This window comes from Archocentrus centrarchus, chromosome 6 (genome assembly GCF_007364275.1).
Source record: "Archocentrus centrarchus isolate MPI-CPG fArcCen1 chromosome 6, fArcCen1, whole genome shotgun sequence".
In the NCBI taxonomy this organism is placed as follows: Eukaryota; Metazoa; Chordata; class Actinopteri; order Cichliformes; family Cichlidae; genus Archocentrus; species Archocentrus centrarchus.
This window is the reverse complement of record NC_044351.1, coordinates 2,365,872-2,386,208: the sequence shown is the minus strand read 5'-3', so window position 1 is coordinate 2,386,208 and position 20,337 is coordinate 2,365,872. Positions and strand designations below refer to the sequence as shown.

Sequence of the window (20,337 nt, the reverse complement as noted above, 5' to 3'; positions counted from 1 at the left end):
AAGAATGCATCAACTAGTTTTTGTTGTCAAAGGGTTTAGAGCTCAGATATATTTCTGCTCATGGTGAAACATTTCTGCACATTGAAAGCACGTCATTGTGTACATCTGGGCTGCTACTGACTGAAAACAGGAAGGGCAGGCACCGCTCTATCTTAGGCCCCGGTCATTCTGGCCCAGAGATTAGTTGGTGACCATCTGGCAACTTCCAGTGGCTTGGTTGGCAAGTGTTTGCTGGACGCTGCTGGATGAAACTGGGTGGTTTTGGGTGCAGCACACTCTTCGTGACCAGTTTCACCCAGTCATTGCTTTGGTTGTGAGTAGATTGTGGCGGTTGCCTGTGGTTTGTGTGGAAGATGCTGAATAATGCTGATATGAAAAAGAGTGAGGCCGACGAGAAACCTCGACCACTCACCTTCAAGTAAAAGTGATGCCGTTACTGCTGAAACCAGCAGCAGCTGTGGCTCCTCTCCAACATCAGGTCTTCAGATTTGACCTCAGGAGAGGCCGAGGAGCTTCTGACTGAGATCACACCTGTGTGTGTGTGTGTGTGTGTGTGTGTGTGTGTGGGGATGATGAAGCTTTCCAAGAAATGTGCAGCAGTTGTATGAACTCATAATTCATATTTGGGAGGGAAAAATTAGAAACATCCAAGTATTTGCTGAATTCTTTGCTCTGATGTTTTTCCGAGCAGGTTTTCCGCTTCTTTGGTGTTTTTGTTCAAGCGGCGTCAAATCAGCTTTCAGCCTCACCATGGAGCCTCCGTCAGAGTGAAGCTGAGCTAAAGTGTCGTGGAATAAACGTGATTTTGATCAGAGGAGGTCCTGTGTGTGTGTGTGTGTGTGTGTGTGTGTGTGTGTGTGTGTGTGTGTGTGCGTCCCAGGACCCAGGGATTACACAGACCCATTTCCTGGGCTATCTTTGCCTCTCGCTGCCCTGTTTCTATAAATAGTCGGGTCCAGGAGGGCGACGCAGCGTTGAGCTCAAACTCTCACATTCTCATTTCAGCTGCGCTTCTACAGGCAGGTGAGCGCGTTACCTCATGTTACCTGGGGTTGTTTAATTTGCTGTGGGATCAGAAATGTGCCGAGTCAAACCACACGATGGCAGCACAGCGACATGAGAGCAGTGTAACGCCTCCTGAGCTGATGGAGGAAAGAAGAAGCTCCCTTTGCTCTCTGAGTAAAGTGAGTCTGAGTGGTGGTGTTGGAGGGATGATGATGTGGCTGGCCGCGCTGCACTGAGCGCTTTTATTAATCAGATTTGTCAGACTGCACAGATAATTAGTTTACTCGCCGTCCTCTTGCTCTGAAAGCTGATTGCTCACTCTCGCCTGGTCTTGGGTCAGTTTTCCTCCCTGTGAAAGCGGAGCAGCGGGCGCTCCTGCAGCCGGACGCTGGCATTATTTAAGGGAAATCCAATACAGAGGAGTTAAGAATTAAAGAGGCCAGAGAGGAGGCAGCACAGTGGTTTGACGGGTCTGCTTCATCTGGTTGTGCAGCTTTTGAGCTTCTTTAACCTTCTGCACAGACTCAGACGCAATAAAGGAAACAGCTTCCTCATCTTCATCCTCCGCTTCACACCCATTAAAGACGTAAACACCCCCAGCAACCAATCAGATAAGAGCAAGGCAACCAGGTGCCCCACCTTCACCTGAGGCTACACAACTTTTTTACTTCCTCATCCCACGCCATAAATATTTTCAGAGCCTGCAGAGCTGCATGGGAAAGTTTCAGTAAAGCCGGATGACACTGAGGCCTACGACAGGTTTAAATGATAGAGGAATGCCATCACTTTTTACAGCAGAACGTCACATAAAAGCAGCTGCACCATTTAAACATCAGGTTACAGAGCGGGTAACAGTCTGCCCCCTGGTGGAGAGTTTAAAGTTTGCACAGGGTTATTACAAAAAGTATCTTTAAAGCAGTGTTTCTCAAACTGTGGGGCGCAGGGTCATGACATGGGGGGCAAGAACGACCTGGAAGAAAACCTGGCGAAACAAGGAAATTACGTTAGCAGACGTTAGCACGGCAACTAGCGAAACTCTCCATCGTCATGCGTGTCATGCGCATAGAGCCGTCGTGCCGCCTCTTCGCCACCCCCCAGACCTCGATTCAGGTGGGGCGTGAAAAGAATTTCATCCGGCGAAGTGGGGCATGATGGAAAAAGTTTGAAAACCAGGATGAATCAGACATTTTTATATTGTCCTGTCATGACCCCCCCTGCTGGGGGGGGGGGGGGGGCAGCGCCACTGCTCTGTACCTAAATGATGTGCTGTGGAGCTGCTAATTTCTCCAACCAATTAAAGATGGACTTTTGCAGATTAACCCAAACATTTGGAGGAAATGAGTTTGGAACTAAAAAAAATGCAGATGAATTGTATTTTTAAACCTTAACTTAATTTAATTAAGTCTGTTTAATAGTAATTTAAATCACAAAAGTGAAAATGAGGTTTTTATTAATTTACTGGAAACAATGTCTCATGGCCCACCTGCAGTGCCTTCATGACCCACTGGGGGGGCTGTGGCCCACACTTTGGGACCCACCACAGTGACTATTTCAGGTACAAAATGTAAAGACATGGTTTCTACTTGCTACTATTTTTTTAAATATGCACATTTATTTATTCATATATCCATGTTTTATTCTATTTTTGGCAGCTTTATGCATGTAAAGGATCAGCCTCTCATGTGTGGAGGTGTTGCACAGTTTATTTCAAACCTGAGAAGCTGCTGCTGAAAGGATGCAGTGCAGTAAAAGCTGTAGTGTTTCCCAGAGAAGTGCAAGAGAAGAAGAAGTGTAAGAGAGGGGTGGAGGAGCTCAGCACTGTCAGTAATCTGCTGAGCGAGCAGGTCGATGATCCGGCCACAGCAGGAGCCGCTGATCTTTTAAGCCTCTTCCAGGTTTCAGGTCTGTCTCCTTATGTAAACGTAGCAGCGGGAAGGAAGTCAGGAATGCTTCACAGAACGGGAACGCGTCAGACGTCACAAACCTGCAGTGACAGGTTTTTGAAGGGGCACGCCATAGATTTGCAGTCTTCATTCGGGACGTGATGCAGGCTGTTAACCCAGCTTGGAGGACAGAATAATCCCGATGAAGCAACAACTTCTGAAAAAGGCACAAAGCTGCAGTTCCTCTGCCGTCCAACAGAGGCGCCAGCAGTGAGTCAGTCCCCATAGACTCCCATGTTAAAACTTTCCAGCAGAAATAAACATGATTACAGCCTGATACAGAAACTGCTTTGGTCTCTGTGGATAATTTCCTCCTTCATAACATTGCATTATTAGGGGCGTGGCCTCTCTGACTGACAGGTGGCTGCAGGGTCTCGCTGGGCTACAGGGTGCCAGAAACCAGCGGGCGACCTTCTGATGTGCTTTTGAGTCGTTTTAAAGCAGCAGACTTTGGGTTCCTGAAGGTTTCAGAGTCACAAGTTTATTTGCAGAACTTTTTTTTTTTTTTTTTTTTTTCACCTTTAAATGAAATGACATTGCTCAGGTTGCCATGACGCTCACTGCTTGGAAACGGCAAAAGCCAACCAACAGAATCTGATTATTTGACGGCTAATTAGCGGTGGCGCCGGGACTCATTGGAGGAACAATGAAGACAAAGAGGAAGGAGATGGCTGTGATGACTGTGAACACAGCAGACTGAATGCTTGGACAAATTAACATGCGGCCCTGCTTCCTGTTTTTCTTTTTTTTTTAAATTGGATCCATAATGCAGCAGCTGCCGGTCCTTGAAGTGCTAATGAAGAGTATTCTGGGATGTTGGAGTGGCCGGCGGCTTCATTCATCTCCAGTTGATCACAAAAGGACGAATGAGCGAAGGCTGCTGGGCGAGCTGGTCTGGGATCGGCCGCTCGGTCCCTCCTGCAGCGCAGAGTGACGTGAAGCTGCGCTCAGGTCAGATTGAGCTGCTGCGTGTTGGAGTTATTTTAAAGCAGCAGCAGCAGCTTAGTGTCTCCCTCCCTCGCTTTACCTCTCAGTGCGTTGCTCCTCTTCATCCCTCCAGGACTGACTGACGCTTCCTCTCAGGTTGTATTAAACTAAACTAAACGTGCCGGCTCTGTCGTCTGTATCTGCGCCCGTGCTCTTTTTCTCTCGTAGCTTCTTGTGCTTTTGTGGCTGTGAAGCTTTTTGAACTCTGTTTTAATCTGCTGGACCACCTCAGGTAGAAAGTCTGTGTCTGTGTGCGCCCTGTGTCGACCTCGCCATTAAATCACTGCCTGAACGAAGCAGATTACTCATTAAATGTCATTTTTGTCCTCTAGCGGGTGTTCTCATTACAGGACACATTCCTGCTTTTTCATTTTTCCACTCTTCTATTTAGGAACTTGTTGTTACAGTAGAACCTGTTATTTCCTGCCATATATCTCCTGTTCCTGTATTAAACACTTTTTACTGCCAGTATGGGAACAGTTTGTACCAGCGTGAGGACTGATTTCTATGTGAAGGATACCAAAAACCTCCATGTGGTTGTTTTGGCTGCTCGCAGATTGGCACGGTTAAAAGGCAGTTTCGACTTGACTGCAAGGATTTGCGAAGCAGTGGTAAAACATGAAAAAGTACACCAGAAACAGGAAAACGCAAACTTTCACCTTCAAAGTAAAAGCTGGTCCTCTCTGCTGCAGGCGGGACGTTTCAAAGGGCGCAGCTTTTCCTTTGAAGGCCATCGGTCTCCATTTCCACAGTTTCACTTCTGCTCAGAGAGCAAATGAGTGTTTGCAGATAAGTTGGCATCTTCCATGCAAACTGTGGGCAACCACTCACCAACCAATCAAGGAACAAACTTTTTTTTTTCCCCTCCCTTTCTCTAAGCCTGTGTGACCGAGGCCCTGTAGCATCACACGTCTAAACCACATCTATCGTGGATAGAGGTCACGTACCTGCAAGACCTGAAACCCTCTGACCTGACCTCTGTTAACTTGTTCCTGATAAGTTCACAGGCTCATTCGCTCATTTTGGGTCATCCCATGTTTCAGAAAGGAGGATTATCTAGGGTACCCTCGCTGGCTGCCAGCGTGTGACTGAAAAGCCGGCAGCCAACGGAGCAGCTCGTCAAATGCTTCCAGGTCAGGTGAGCAGTAGGCTCATCGTCTCGTGCTGGAGGTTGGAGAGAATGCAGCTTTATGGCACTTCTGCCTGCATTTGCTGTTGTTCCCCAAGTGGCAGCAAAGAACCACAGCAGTTAGCCTCCTGAGTCACCTGTATGACATCACCTGAATGATGTCACAGCAGACTATCGCCTGCTGCTTATTGCAGCTCGCGGAGGAGCTCGCTCTGTCTGCTGGTGATTACTGAGTTTGCTGTAGCCGCTTCTCCAGCGACGGGGTTCCGGTACCAGTATTTGAACCGTTAGGTGGTTTTTCCACCACGAACGCTCTCGGTGCTCGGCCAAAAAACGGGTTCAACTCGGTTCCCGCAAGCTAGCTGGACTCGAACCAAGAACACGTGATGAAAGCGGCAGAAGGGCGTGACTCTGCCGACTCAACATCAAGTTTTCTACCATATTACATGTGTATTACATGAGAAAAGCGAAGCGATTTTCACGGCTGTGAATTAGGTTGGGCTCTAAGGCTGAACTTGCTGCTTTGTATCAGTTCATATCACAGATAAAAGGACACAAAGTGCGTACTTGTCGTCTTGCTCTAATCTCTGTCTGTGTTTCCCTCTGTGCTGCACACAGATGCTGCAGTAGTTTGGTTTGGACCCTAAAACGTATTTGCAGCACAGAAAGGGGAGCGTGTTCTCCCACGTTTGTGCGCTTCGACTTCCGTATCCAGACGAGGACCCGCCCACACTCATACGTAAAGGAGCGGTTCGCAAGCACGGTGGAAACGCGGGCCCATTCCTAAGCTTTTCGCCGGTTCTTTTGGAAACAGCACGGGCACCAGAACCCCGTCAGTGGAAAAGCAGCTTGTTTGGTTTCATCCTCAGACCAATGAGGCTGCTGCGCTCGGTTTATTCACGGGTGTGGCGCGAAGCAGACAGGATCTAAGCTACAAAGCATACAGGTTTCCACACAGAGGTACAACTTTATTTATAAAACCTTTATTAAGATTGGAGCAGGCCAACATGCTTCAGAGAAGACGGTTCAGATTAAAAGATGAAACGGTTTGAGACAAACTTACTAAAGAAATGTGTGCTCATAATAATGGAACACATGTTTAAAGTGGACCTATTTTTACTCTTGGACTTTGCTAGAGCAGCTTTGCATGAGTCATTGTTTATAATCATCCTTCTTTATCTCACACTGAGCTTCAGTGCAGCCCCTCAGCTCACTGCTGTCCCTGCTTTCTTCTGATTGGCTGCCCCTCAAACAGAAGGTTAAACAGCATGTGGGTGGGGACTCCATCCCCTCTCGATGACATCATTCAGATCCAAGAATAGAAAAGAAACTGATAAACTGAGTGTTTAGAGCAGTCTGGGCTTTGGGCTCAGAGGGATTGCTGCACATTCATTGAGCTCATTGTTAGACAGAATATGGGACGGGAGCTTTATGGCAGGAAACAAGGAGAGGCATTAAAATGACTTCTGAGTCCAAAAAACCCAGCCTGCCAGCACCCAAAATACTAACACTAATCTGAACCTGAGCTCAGGTCTTTTCATTCTGAGAGTTTTTTTTTTTTTAAATCACTGCATCAGGTTTTGGTTAAGGGAAACTGCTGGTGATCTGACCGCAGCAGGTAAACCCGTCTATTTATAGAAACTCCTCCTCACTTTCACTCTGCTGCCTCACCTGTTACCTGAGTGCTCAGGTGACCCAGCAAGTCCGAGGTAACATGACACCGAGCAGCAACAGGTCATCAAATCCTCAAGTACAAATTACAGCGTGTGAGACATTGAGATGGTTACTTCACACTGCTGCAGTGGCGGGATTGAACATTTACTGCACATTTATCTGAAAGCTTTTCAGAGTTCACATGGAAAATATGTGATCAGCTTTTAAAACACACAATTCATGCAGTGCATACATCAAAAGCGTGCTGCTGCAGGAGGCTGTGCCTGCACGCTGCAGCTTTTCAGCTTCTTTAACCTTCTGCGCAGACTTGGATGCAATAAAAGTTTAATTATTTTCATCCTCTGCTTTATGTCAGCAGAGCATGAATGAATGACATAAACACTCCCAACAACCAGCTGCCCCACCTCCACCTGAAGCTACACAACTCTTTTACCTCCTCGTCCCACACCCTAAATATTTTCACAGCCTGCAGAGCTGCATGGACGTGTTTCAGTAAAGCTGGATGACACTGAGGCCTTTGACAGGGTTAAATGACAGAGGAATGCCATCACTTTTTACAGCAGAACGTCACAAAAAAGCAGCTGCACCATTCAAACATCAGGTTGCAGAGTGGGTAACAGTCTGCCCCCTGGTGGAGAGTTTAAAGTTTGCACAGGGTAATTACAAAAAGATCTTTAAAGGATGAATCAGACATTTTTATATGGTCCTGTTACTTTAAACTTGTGACTCAACCTTTTTCTGCCCTGCAGAAGCTAAAAATGTTCCCTCTGGTGGCTCTATCCCCCAGCAGGGGGCGCAGCACCACTGCTCTGTCCTTTAATGATGTTAAGACTGAGATCCAAAGATCTTTTCCAGATTAACCCAAACATTCCAACTCTGAAGCTTTCAGCCTTAATCCAGTTTAAACAGGTGAGTTATAGAACCCCCCCCCCCCCCCCCCCGCCCCCCGTACAGCTGTTATGAAGGGGGCAGTTATCCACAGAGACCAAAGCAGTTTCTGTATCAGCCGTAAACATGTTTGTTTCTGCTGGAAAGTTTTAACATGGGAGTCTGTGGGGACTGACTCACTGCTGGCGCCTCTGCTGGCCGTCAGAGGAACTGCAGGTTTGGAGGTCAGTTCCTTCAACAAATAATGATTCTTATGGGTTTTTTTTTTTTTTTTAATTCAGGCCCATGTCTTTGTAGAAACACTCTTTTGCTTTAATATTACTGCAGTAAAAAGTGAGTTTTTCCCACCTCGCAGTAAACTGAACCTGTGGCTTTGCTCCCTGCAGCCTGGGCGGGATTAACCCATAAAAGCACAGACTGCTGACAGCTGTGTTTGTGCTGCTGGCAGCGGCTCAGCAAAGTCAGCGTCACTGTCTAATTACTGGCGTATTATTTTTGTTTAGAGGGCGAGAAGCCAGCAGGTAGTCGTGGCTGTAATTACTGCTGTTGTCTGTGTCACAGGGGCGATGACAGCTTCCTGTTGTCGTGCTGCTCCCCTGTGGTGAGAAGCCCACATTTCCTCTCTGCCTCTTTTATAATTCATGCTCCTCTGGTCCCGGCGGGTCACACTGGGGATCGGATACCTCGGTAATTTGCGCTAATCTCCGTACAGCCAGCACAAAGCAGCCCCATCAGAGGCCGGTGTGGTTTTTAGAGCTTCATGTAAAGCAGAGCGAGGCTTTAAAGGCTTCAGGTTTTATTTTTGATGTGTTCAGGTGACTCACAGAAATGAGCACACGGCCCCGTGAAAGCCTGCAGGAACACTAAATGGAGATGGGGCCAGGAAATTTGCCTCACCTGTGCGTTTCCTGCTGTGCCGTCACCCCACCGTTCACGATGAGGAGCCGAAGCTGTTTTAGCCAGACTCTCAAACATTTTACCCTCACAGAAAACAGCAGCTGGTCTGCTGCTGTGCATTTTGGGAAGCCATCCACATCACTTAGGGCCAAGGCTCCATAAAGAATGTACTGCCTTATAATACTACTACTCCACCTGCTGCAGGTTCTGGTTAGAGTGACCCTCCAGAACAGAACCAGGACCGCCATCACCAGCATGCAGGCGGTGGAGTCTGCCTGCCTGCAGGATGAGTCTCACAGTGGTGACCAGCCTACCACATGAGACATGCTGAACTTTCAAAATAAGAGCGAGGCGCTTGTTCACTAGAAATTTGCTGTCATGCCTACAAAATGGATTTCAGCACTGTGTGAACTGCTTCTGTTCAGCTGTTCTTTGTTTACTGTGTGTAAGTCAGTCTGACCCTCTCCAGCCACTCAGAGTCACCTCGTCCTCTGTTCTCGTCGTCACAGCAGGCTAAACCTTCCTAACGTTGCTGGTGTGAAGACCTGCAGCCTCACCAGTGGTTAAAAAGATCTAAAGCCGAACAGACATGACACCGACATCAACTCTGTGCTCAGTATTTTCCTGACAGCAGATATCAGGGCCAGAACTTCTATTTCAGTTTTTAAATTACTGCATACAGATTTTAAATAAGCTGATAAATCTCTGCATTGATATTCAGACAACAGCCGATCCAGTGCATTTCAGCACAGTTTACCTGCATGCATCATGCTCAGCTGTGATTGGTCAACAGAAACTGAAAGGCTTCCAAAAAACACAAGTCTCGTCCCTCTCCTGCAGCTTCATCTGCAGATAGACGTTTACACATTCAGAGACTGAGGTGGTCCAGCAGCCATGAAGGTCCATGCAAAGGCTTCAAGTACTGCAGCAGTTTGGATTCTTCTAAATCACAGAAAACCAACCGAGAGGCATCAGATTCATTCTGCAGCTGAAACCTCCAGAGTCACAAAAATGATCAAACATGGCTGCTAATCAGAAGGTCGACCACAGGGATCGAACCTTCGATCAATCAGAGCTTTTTTTTTTAGAGAAAAAAGTTCCATGAATGTGTGTGAGAGTGAAGCTTAGAGTAAGAGAGGGCTTTGAGTGCTCCAGTGCATTTACCATTTAGGAGGAGCACAGAGTAGATGGTCTGACCCCCACAGAAGAGCTGACGCTCGCATTTTATTCCAAAGCTGAGACGCAGAGACGGATGTCAGTGAGATTTAAAGGATCGGCTATTTTCCAGAACTCAAACATCAGATTATAGAGCACCGTGGATTTTTACTGCTCCTGTCGTAACACACTGCCGATGCCTATTAGAACCAAAACACACCGAGGATATTGTGAAGAAGCAGCACACGCGCACACACATGATTTTCTTTTTTTTCCTGGTGACTGAGGTGTTTGAACCGGAGAAAGAGAACATTTTAAAAAGGCCTCATCAGCAGTGAGGTATAAGCCATCAAAAAAAAAAAAAAGCCTAAAATGAGCCAACTGAGGTTATTATTGTGTAATTAAGAGCCATTTAAAGCTGTAAGTCTCAGCACTGGAAACTCAGCTCGGGTTTGAGGCAGACGCACTCATTGCCAAATAGAAACGCTTTTAGCAGATAAACTTTGTATATCCAAGTTTAGCATGTGGCTAAAACACAGCAGCCCCACCTGTGACCTGTGTGGGGTCATCAGAAGCTTCACAGATGCAGGAAGAGCTGGTTTGAAAGGTGGCGTGGTTCAGAAAATAATGGTGCTGACTGGAGAGGAGGGCGACCTTCTTCTTAGGCCTGATTATGCTTCTGCGCTGGGTCTTTGCAGGGACTACGTACACCCTACACAATAATGTGCACCTTCCTATAAATGTAAGGTCAGGTTAGCTGCTGTGATCAGCCTGTTCAGCACCATCGGTTCCTCCTGTGCATTTCCGGCTACTTTTCCCCAGTTTTTGCATTTATCAGTGAGAGAATAACAATCATTGTCTCAGTATAAGGAATAATAACCATAGCATGGATATAAGGACTCAAATGTCAGCAAATTCCTGGAGGGAGATTGCTGAAACTTTCAGAACAAACAGGAGGGAAGAATTTTATTGTTCCTGGGACAGACTCACAGTATTTACCGCACGGTGCATCTGCACACACGTAGGTTCTGTACGTAGGCAAAGACCTGAAACAGAAATGTGAATCGGGCCTAGAGTCACCCTGTGAGCTGTGCCATCAAAGCTCTTCAGAGTCTGCTGAATCTGATGGCTGAAGCGCTGCCTGATGAGTCTGAGTGGGCCTCCTCTTTGACTGTATTTGATTAAAAACACTTTTCCGTGAGTTCCTGAAGCCTTTGCGCAGTCCTGTCGGTGAAGCGGCACCTTTTCCCTTCCAGTCCAACCCACTCTGCGCTTTGCACTAACCGCTCTTTACATCCAGCAGCGACCGAGGAGCCTTTCAGGAGTCGGCCTGATCGCAGCGTCCGACATGGACACGTTTTTTCGCCGTCACTTTAAGAGGAAAGACGGCGGTCTGCAGGAGGACGCAGCGTCCAAATCCTGCCGCCAGCGGAGGCCCAGCATCGCCGTCCCCACCAGTAAAGCCCGCCGGAGGTCCACCGTCGGCTTGCCTTCCTCCGCCCTATCCCAGCGGCGCCGCTCCAGCGTCCAGCCGCCCTTGCTGTGTGCAGGTGGAGGGCGTCTGGCAAAGGCGGACGCACGCAGCAGGTGGGCGGGACACGCACGCAGGCGATCCAGCACCACCACACCCAGCCTCAACCCGAGGTTTGCCGTTTGTCGGAGGAAGGTGGGGAAGCTGCGGACCATCGACACTCACCTGCTGGGGCCGTCCATGCTGCTGGCCAGTCTGATCCAGATGGCTGAGGAGGAGGAAGAGGACGGTGTGGGGGCGGGACTGCTAGCTGAAGAACAGCAGGTGGAAGTGAAAAGCGGTGCCAACAGGAGGACGTTTTCACGTGCCAGCAGCCTCCTATCAGATGAAGACGACAGCAGTCGTTACTCCACCACAGACGACAGCCAATCAGAGGCCAGCCAGCTGTCAGAGGCGGAGCAGCTGGCTGAGGAGGAGGACGACGATGCCTCCAGGTCCCCCGATCCTCACTTCTCCCGGGCCTCCAGCCCTCCCTTGTCCTTCTCCGCCACACTGGAGGTGATGAAAAAGACTCCCCCGGTGCCATCGGCATCGCGCCCGCTGATCCGGGCGCCGCGCTGCCTCCGGAGGAACTCCTCTCAGGTGTTCGCGGTAGACTCCTCCCCCTACGGCTGCTGTCGCGTCTCCAGCCAAAGGAAGAGGAGGAGGATCTCCACCATCTCCAAAGCTGGGAGCCCCTGGCCGGGAAGAGGCCCGCCACTGCCCTGCCGCAAGAGTTCGGTGTACTACCTCAACCACCCGGGCTTCTACCGGGGCCCCGGGGCCCTGAGTCCGCTGGGGGCCCCCGGCTACGACTCCTGCCTGGAGAACTGGAGCACCTTCCTGCTGTACGTAGGCCGGCTGTGCTCATTGTAGCGTGAAGCTTTTAACCGACCTCCTGATCATTACTAGCATTTTTTTATTTATGGGATTTTAACCCTTTAAATGTTAGCTGTCTTACTGTGATGGTGGTTTCAATGGAAAATGGGGGTTACAGCACCATGTAGGAGGCGTGCCAGAATATTTAAAAAATACGAACCATTCAGAACGTCTGTGTGGAAAAAACTGAGATAAAAATATATTTTCATCAACTCAAAACTTTAAAGCAATTTTTGGCACAATGACACGTTTATTTTAATAAAAATCAAATAATAAAAACCAGAGAAGCTGAACAAGGATCTGTTTAATACACTCAAAGCTTGACGACATACTACTGACATACATACTAGAAGATGACTGAAGTGAAAGCTGTGGGAGTAGACGGCACCTGCACAGGTAAAAGAGGTGAAACAGAAGGATGTTATGAGAACACTTTTCCAGTTTTGAAAGGTGTCTCATATTTTGTGCGTCAAACCCGTCACAGCAGCCCTCCAAAATAAAAGCCTCGTTTCTAACTTTTACCTGCAGGTCCCAAAAGGTCCGAACATTGATCTGTTACCTCCAGGGTAATAAGAACCCTATGGGGTATTTAATGGTCAGAAATGTGATGTAAAAACATCTTGAGATGTTTTTCCAGCCTCTAAACTTAATTCTTTATACATTATGTAGTTCTCAATATGAATTTGAGCAGCTAACGTGTGAATTGTTTCACAGACAAACAAAAATGTCAGACTTTATCAGAATGAGCTCCATGGAGGATGGAACTGATTTCCTCAGATTCCTCAGACATTATTCGAGGTCAGGCCGAGCCTCTGTGGCCTCTGTGGCCCCCGATGAGCCCGCGGCCCAGCAGGTAATCCCACACTCTGCAGCATGGAGGAGGCCTGAACTCTGCACGGCCATAAATAAGTCATGAAATGGTGACACAAACATCCTCCGAGGAGCTGAGGCTGACTCATCCACTGAGCTCAGTCTGTGATTTTAACAGGTCGTCCTAAAAAAGCCGAGAAACTGAGCTCAGTGTTGATGGAGTTCAGAGGTCAGAAACCTACACAGTTACTTTAAAGGTAACAGGAAGTCTAATTTTGGATGAAAGTGTGAGCTGCAGCCTCATTTAGCCTGTATATGTTTACCGCTGGATGTGCAGGCAGATGGCAGTGAAATAATAAAATCTGACTATTTTCATGCAGGTTCTGCAGTTCCAGATGAGTTTATGTACAGTAATCCATCCTGAAAGCCTCACAGCAGGTTCAGGTCAGACAGTACTCACATGAATACAGCCCCCAGCTGGTTTTGGAATATATCATGACCTGAAACCTTCTAACAGTTAAGAGGGGAAATAGTTCCTCCTCAAAGTCCAACCAATAGCTAACATATCTATAACATATCTCACTGTTCTCTGTGTGACAGAATCATAAATCTCTGCCTGTCATCCACATGTCTGAAGACTTTGCCAGAAAACATGAATCTTTTTCTAAAAGCAGAGCCTCCTCCTTCAAAGCTCTCCTCATCTCCTGTCTTTGCAGGAAAGCCATCTCGAAGTCAGGCGTGCAGCATGCCGGGACTCCGGCCAACGTGCCGACGTCCGGACCGAGCGACCCGCAGCAGGAGCCCAGCAGCACCGTCGACTGGAGCGTGAGTCACCTCATCACTTCATTCAGAATCAGTAAAGCCTGGAGAGAGGGGCGCTCTCCACCAATACCAGGCCAGTTTGTAATGATGAGGAATCCAGGTCTGCACCAAATTTAAATAGTTCCACCTCTGCACCGAGCATCATGATATTCAGGTGGCAGGTTCCCCATAAATTGATCTGCTTCCATAGGCCTCCGGTCTCTGCAGTTAAAACAAAGCAGGTTGAAGTGAAAATCCACCAGAGGGCATTTACCTCAGATGATTTCTCCACCAGCCGAACTCACGAGGCGAATTCCAGAAACCACGCCTCACATGTTGTTCCAGATCTCTCAGGGTTTTCCATTATGATTGCTGGAAAAATACCAAAAAAATCAAACGTGATGTTCGGGCAGCCGAAACCACTCAGCTCCTCCGAGAGCCTCCAAAGCCCACGTTACCAGCATACGGCAGACTTTCCCCACTGAGCCGCTTTGGTCGTGGAGGCTTTCTGCCTTCTGGTAATCATATTTCAGCATCTTTATATTTTTCCTCTGCTGCACAAAGGCTGAATAACAGCTGGACCTTTAATCCAGTGTTGCTGTTCACACGTCACAGTTCTTCTGTGCTGCTCCTTTCAGCTGGTTTTTACATGTATTTTTTTAAAATGGTGGTTGCTGATTATACACCATCACCATCCACTTACATCACTCAGAGGTTTCTCCAGTGCTGTGTTACCTTTGCAGAGGTAGGAGCTAAAAAAATGTGGTTCTAAGTACTTTGGTAGTTCCCGCTTCCTGCAGAACTTCCTCCAGAACTAAAACGTTTCTTCAGGTCCATCAGCTCCTTCTGAGGAAAATCAGATTGGAGCTCGTTCCCGATTTCCCTGCAGCTGGTTCAGAGCTGTGCAGATCTTTCCTGGTTGCTGTTCTGGCTCATTTCGTGCTCTCGCTGCAGTCGGACGTGGTGTTGAAATGTTTTTTCTGCCCTCTTTTTGGCTGCTGAGGCCTCCAGAGTTTTTACCTGTGAAGATGTTGCTGTGAAAAAGCTCCTGTGTTGTTTCTGTCGCAGGATAACGCCCAGTACGGGGACCACATCTGGTTTGAGACCAGCGTCTCTGGAGACTTCTGTTATGTTGGAGAGCAGTACTGCATCGCCAAGTCTCTGGTGAGTCACACACAGCGCTGCTGCTTGACTTCAGCGAAAGGGCTTTTCTCCAAAGTTTGTAAGTGCACAAACTCGAACTGAGGGGCTCAGATTTGGAGCTCTGAGGGGCTTTATTTTATTTTTATATATATATATATATATATATATATATATATATATATATATATATATGATATTTACACTCATTTACAGGCTGTGGTTGTCATATTTGGCACCTTCTCTTCTTCAGACTTATTTTCTAGAAAAGTATTAACGTCTGTGTGAAAAACCATCTCTGCTGCTCATTAATGTTTTATTTATACTCTAGAAGCTTTTATAATGACCAGCTGAGGTAGCAGAGCATCCCTCCATCAATCACAGGAGTAGTTCCCACATGAAGCTGCTCACCACGTTTGGGGTTTTTGAGTAACTGGTTAATGATTTTGGAGTTTTTCTTTGAGCACCACAAGAGGAACTCCATTTATTTCCATTACATGAAATGAAGGCAGACATCTCTACGGCTGATCTGTCCAAAACTTCACTTTAAAACCATCGGGTGGAAAAGCAGCCGCAGGAAGCACGGCTGTCTAGATGCAGTTTTTCCCCTTTTCAGTAGCAGCTCATCATTATGGTTGATTAAATCACTGATTGCAGCTTATAGGTTCTTTTAAATGTTGCTGATGATGGTGATGGTGAGTAAACCTGTTGTTTGTCTGCAGCAAAAGTCCGTAGCGAGGAAGAAATGTGCCGGATGTAAGATCTCGGTGCACACCATGTGCATGGAGCAGCTGGAGAAGGTAAAAGCTGAGGACCTGCTCTGGATTAACAGCTTCAGGTGTTTCCTGTCCTCACACACTCTCCTGTGTTCAGATTAATTTCAGGTGCAAGCCGTCATTCAGGGAACCCGGATCTCGAGCCATTCGAGAGGTCAGTGAAAGCCACGATCGAGCCCGTGATGGCAGCAGATTCATTAACATGTAAATGTGGACTTCTGTTAATGAGTGTGTTGTATTTCAGTCCAACGTTGTTCGACACCACTGGGTCCACAGGAGGCGTCAGACGGGGAAGTGTCGACAGTGTGGGAAGGTGAGCCTCTGTTCTCCGTCAAACTTTATTCTTAGTCTCGAGCATAAACCTGCAAAATAAACACAGAGCAGATAAAGAAAATGAGGGCAGCTCACCTGGAGGGAGTCACCTTAGACGTCACATCTGTCAGTAAAGTTCTGTTATGAAGTTTGTTAGCCAATAACTGTGTCCTGGTTCATCCTCTCCTCCAGCTCTAATGAGAGCATCATCATCTCCAAAAGGGGAACTTCATGTTTTATTCAGTCAGACCTGAAAGCAGCGACTGAGACCACAGACTCATTACTAAAGAGCTCATAGACGTCTATACAATCGCTTTAGAGGAGCCGCCCCCTGCTGGGCATTAGAGAGAATGCAGATTTAAGGCTTCACTTTTCAGACCTGGAAGCCACGTCCATCTTTGATATACAGTCTGTGTTCAGTGATGAGTGTGCCTGATGTTTGGGTAAATCTTTGCTGGTGCTCAGCCCTGTGTGACTGAAGCCTGACCTCTCTGCCTCTGGAGCATTTTTTATGTGATTTGTGACAGAAGTGAAAGGGAAGGTTTACAAGATTGTAGTGAGACCTGCTATGATGGATGGTTTGGATCAGAGAGGCTGAGATGGTTTGGACACGTGCAGAGGAGGGAGGGTGGATATACTGGACAGAGGATGGTGACGATGGAGCTGCAGGCAGGAGGAAAAGAGGAAGACCTCAGAGAAGATTCATGGATGTAGTGAAGGAGGACATGCAGAGGGTTGGTGTGACAGAGGAGGATGCTGAGATAGGATAAGATGGAGGCAGATGTGGTGATTCCTGAAGGGAGCAGCCAAAAGAAGAAGAAGTTGAATTGGCTGTGATGTGAGCAGAGTTCCTCAATTTTGGGTGGATTTCCACATCTGCAGGCCAGATGTTTGTTCAGACTGGCTTCACAAAGTATTTACATAATTCACTCAAAAATCCCTTAATGAATGTAATTTGATGTGTGTTTTTTGGCCCATTTGTGCATAAAAGTGATTAAAAACTGTATGAAATACAATGATATGACTCAGCGATGGAGCTTAGAGGAACTGTCTGGAAGCCTTGCTGTGGTCACTCAGGCGCAAATAAAGTGAAACAGAAGAAGTTGAGAATAACCTTTGGGGGAAAACCGCTTTCAGCTGTGTGATGATGCTTTTACCGGACGGGGAGGATATCAATAAAATGATGAAGGCAGAAACAGAGAGCTTGAAGAACCACGACAGAAACACTGATGACGAGATGAAATAAGGGTTTTATACAGGTGACATTTCTTTGCTTTCGTGCTGGCACTCTGTGGCAGGGTAGAGTCGATGGCGGCCGGTTTGTGTTGAAATTAACTTCACGTTTTGAGCCTGTCAGCTAACCGAGCCTCCTCCTGTCTCACCAACAGGGATTTCAGCAGAAATTTGCTTTTCACAGCAAAGAGATCGTCGCCATCAGCTGCTCGTGGTGCAAACAGGCGGTGAGTTCATGTGCCAAAAGATCACAGAGAACCAAACCTCTAAAATGCTGCAGGCGGTCTGTGAGACGCGTCTGAAACAGATTCTGAATAAAACTCTCAGGTGACTTCCTGTCTGTTTCCTCGCCACAGTCAGGTGACTTCCTGTTTGTGTTTCAGTATCACAATAAGGTGACGTGCTTCATGCTGCAGCAGATAGAGGAGTGCTGCTCTCTGGGCGCTCACGCTGCTGTCATCATCCCGCCCACCTGGATCATCAGGGTCCGCAGGCCGCAGGTATACACACACACACACACACACACACACACACATACGTGCAGCTGGTGACGAGGCCGTCTGTGTCCTTTCTGCAGTCGTCGCTGAAGTCGAGTAAAAAGAAGAAGAGGACGTCACTGAAGTGTAACAAGTCGAGCAAGAAGGGAGGAGAGGTGAGGAAGTGACATCATTGTTTTGGCATTTAAATCCTGAGAAAAGGATCCTAACAGCTGATTGGTTCAAGCTCCAGATCAGCAGTTATAGGTTAGACTGTGAGTTCGAGAGCTGCTGAGGTTTGTGTCCGTCGCTGTTTAATGTTTCTGTTTGTTCTCAGCCCCAAGATGGCCGCTGGAAGCCGTTCCTGGTGAAGCCCCTCCCCTCTCAGCTCATGAAGCCTCTGCTGGTGTTTGTGAACCCAAAGAGTGGTGGGAACCAGGTACTTTCATTCATTAGTCACTGCAGAAGCAGGAAATGGACCAGAATGCACTGCACAATGAACCTAAACCCCACACGGTCAGAGCGGTGGTGGAAGGTCATGTGACTGCAGTGCTTCCTCCACGCCGCGGCACTTCTGGATCATTTCCTCTGCCTTTGCTGTCGACTCGCTTCTTGGCTTTGATCTCACCAAAAAACGCGTTTCTCTGTCTTCTTTTCTCAGGGAGCAAAGATCATCCAGTCCTTCATGTGGTACCTGAACCCTCGGCAGGTGTTTGACCTGACGAAGGGCGGACCCAGAGAGGGGTAAGATCAGCCGCACTCACCCTGTGACCTCTGACCCTACACTCCCTCAGAGACCTTATATTTGCACATCAGAGGGCTTCTTCACACAATTCAAAATTCAAATCCGTCTCCATCCCGGACTGATGATGTCTGCTTGTTCTCTAACAAGAAGATCTGAGTCTGTCCTGAGAAAGGGCCCCTCCCACATTTTCGTCTGTTGATCTGTGCAGCCGGACTTCACCTTCATCCCTCAGCTTCCTCCTCTGTCCTGTACTTTCTCAGTTTTTAAAGCCTGGCGCTGCTCTACTTTGTGTTTCTTGCAGGTTGGAGTTGTACGCCAAAGTGCCCAACCTGAGGATCCTGGCCTGTGGGGGGGACGGCACAGTGAGTCACAAACACATAATTCCTTATAAATATTTAACTGGCTGTTGTTTTGTCAAACAACTTAAAAATCTCACGGATGGATGATTTTTCATCACCGTGTCTCTGTATACTCAGGTGGGCTGGATCCTGTCGGTTTTGGACCAGCTGAAGCTCCGCCCTCAGCCTCCGGTGGCCATCTTACCTCTGGGAACCGGCAACGACCTAGCGAGGACTCTCAACTGGGGAGGGGTGAGTACCACTGGACCAGGTCTGAGCATTTCAATAGCTCCTCATTTTGATTCTTAGACTCTAACAGAGCAGCTTTGCATGGCTCAGTGCAGCCCCAGAGTCTGAATCAAGCTGTTTTAGCTCCTCCCCCTTTAAGACAGCTTTCTTCTGACTGGCTTTTAGTTATACTGACCCCAATATGATGCCAAAGAAAAGACGTTACCACAACCTTCAGTTCAGGGACTCCAGTTAGCTGGGTGAACACTAGCAGACAGCTAGCCGCTACAGCCGCCTGTGTCGCCATCCACCTGTCAGTCAAAGAGGCCACGCCCCTAATAATGCAAATTTTATTTAAACAGATGAGTTATAAACCCCCCCCCCCCCCCCCCCCCCCCCCCCCCATACTGCTGTTATAAAGGGGGAAATTATCTATAGAGACCAAAGCAGTTTCTGTATCAGGCTGTAAACATGGGCGTCTATGGGGACTGACTCACTGTGGCGCCTCTGCTGGATGACAGAGGAACTGCAGCTTTGGAGCTTTTGGCTTAATTTTTATTTTTTCAACCCCAGAGGCTGATACTTGATAAAAACCTTGCTTAATAATAAAATTAGAATAGATTCACTTCAGTTCAAGATCCTGCATTTAAAATTATACCAAAGTACATTTACTTATAGCACTTCTGTAGCTTTACTTACAAGGAGGAATCCTTGAAGTGCTAAATAGAGATGATATATAACTGAGACCTTCTGGATTCCTCAGCAGGATTTTGGGTTTGGACAGTCTCATATTTAAAGGGAGTTGGAGCCTGATGGTTGTTTGATAAGAACTCTTCTTCTCTTAAAGAAGACAAAGCTAAAGTTGCATGAAAATAGAAGTCAGCATTGCTCTACATGTAACTCGCTCCTCCTCCTCCTCCTCCTCCTCCTCTTCTTCCAGGGCTACACTGATGAACCGATAACAAAGATCCTCTCACATGTTGAGGACGGCAACATCGTCCAGCTGGACCGATGGAACCTGAACGTGGAGGCGAACCCCGAGGCCCGACCCGAGGACAGGGACGAACATCAGACAGACAAGGTGAGTTTAACGTGACCTGTAAGAGCACACGCCGACCTGTGGGAGGCTCTGATGGTTCATCTCATTCTCCCGCTTCCTCTCAGCTCCCCATCGATGTCTTCAACAACTACTTCAGTCTGGGCTTCGACGCTCACGTCACGCTGGGCTTCCACGAATCCAGAGGTCAGTACGCTCACACTAATCCATGCAGTCGACACGCATCTGCTGAACCAGGGTAGGACATGCACGTAGGCTGTACGATGATGATATCGACCTTGTTGCAGTCATCACGCAAACAAGCCTCAGCCAGAGTTTCATTCAACCAAACTTTATTTGGATGGCACATTTCAT

At 47.6% G+C, this 20,337-nt stretch overlaps 1 protein-coding gene across 2 annotated transcripts in view; it reads left to right on the top strand.

Moving 5' to 3' along the window:
* Positions 1-20,337, top strand: part of dgkzb (diacylglycerol kinase, zeta b) — a 49,300-nt gene that overhangs the window by 10,105 nt on the left and 18,858 nt on the right. The window contains exons 2-16 of one of the 2 annotated variants that reach the window (XM_030731555.1): positions 10,982-12,036; positions 13,594-13,702; positions 14,747-14,842; positions 15,541-15,618; positions 15,692-15,748; positions 15,839-15,907; positions 17,295-17,366; positions 17,523-17,639; positions 17,717-17,791; positions 17,953-18,054; positions 18,277-18,359; positions 18,662-18,722; positions 18,837-18,950; positions 19,867-20,007; positions 20,091-20,169. In XM_030731555.1, coding sequence (XP_030587415.1) covers positions 11,027-12,036; positions 13,594-13,702; positions 14,747-14,842; positions 15,541-15,618; positions 15,692-15,748; positions 15,839-15,907; positions 17,295-17,366; positions 17,523-17,639; positions 17,717-17,791; positions 17,953-18,054; positions 18,277-18,359; positions 18,662-18,722; positions 18,837-18,950; positions 19,867-20,007; positions 20,091-20,169 — 2,263 coding nt within the window. In that variant the 5' untranslated portion in view covers positions 10,982-11,026. The remainder of the gene's footprint in view (positions 1-10,981; positions 12,037-13,593; positions 13,703-14,746; positions 14,843-15,540; positions 15,619-15,691; positions 15,749-15,838; positions 15,908-17,294; positions 17,367-17,522; positions 17,640-17,716; positions 17,792-17,952; positions 18,055-18,276; positions 18,360-18,661; positions 18,723-18,836; positions 18,951-19,866; positions 20,008-20,090; positions 20,170-20,337) is intronic. The other variant, XM_030731556.1, reaches the window with a different exon arrangement.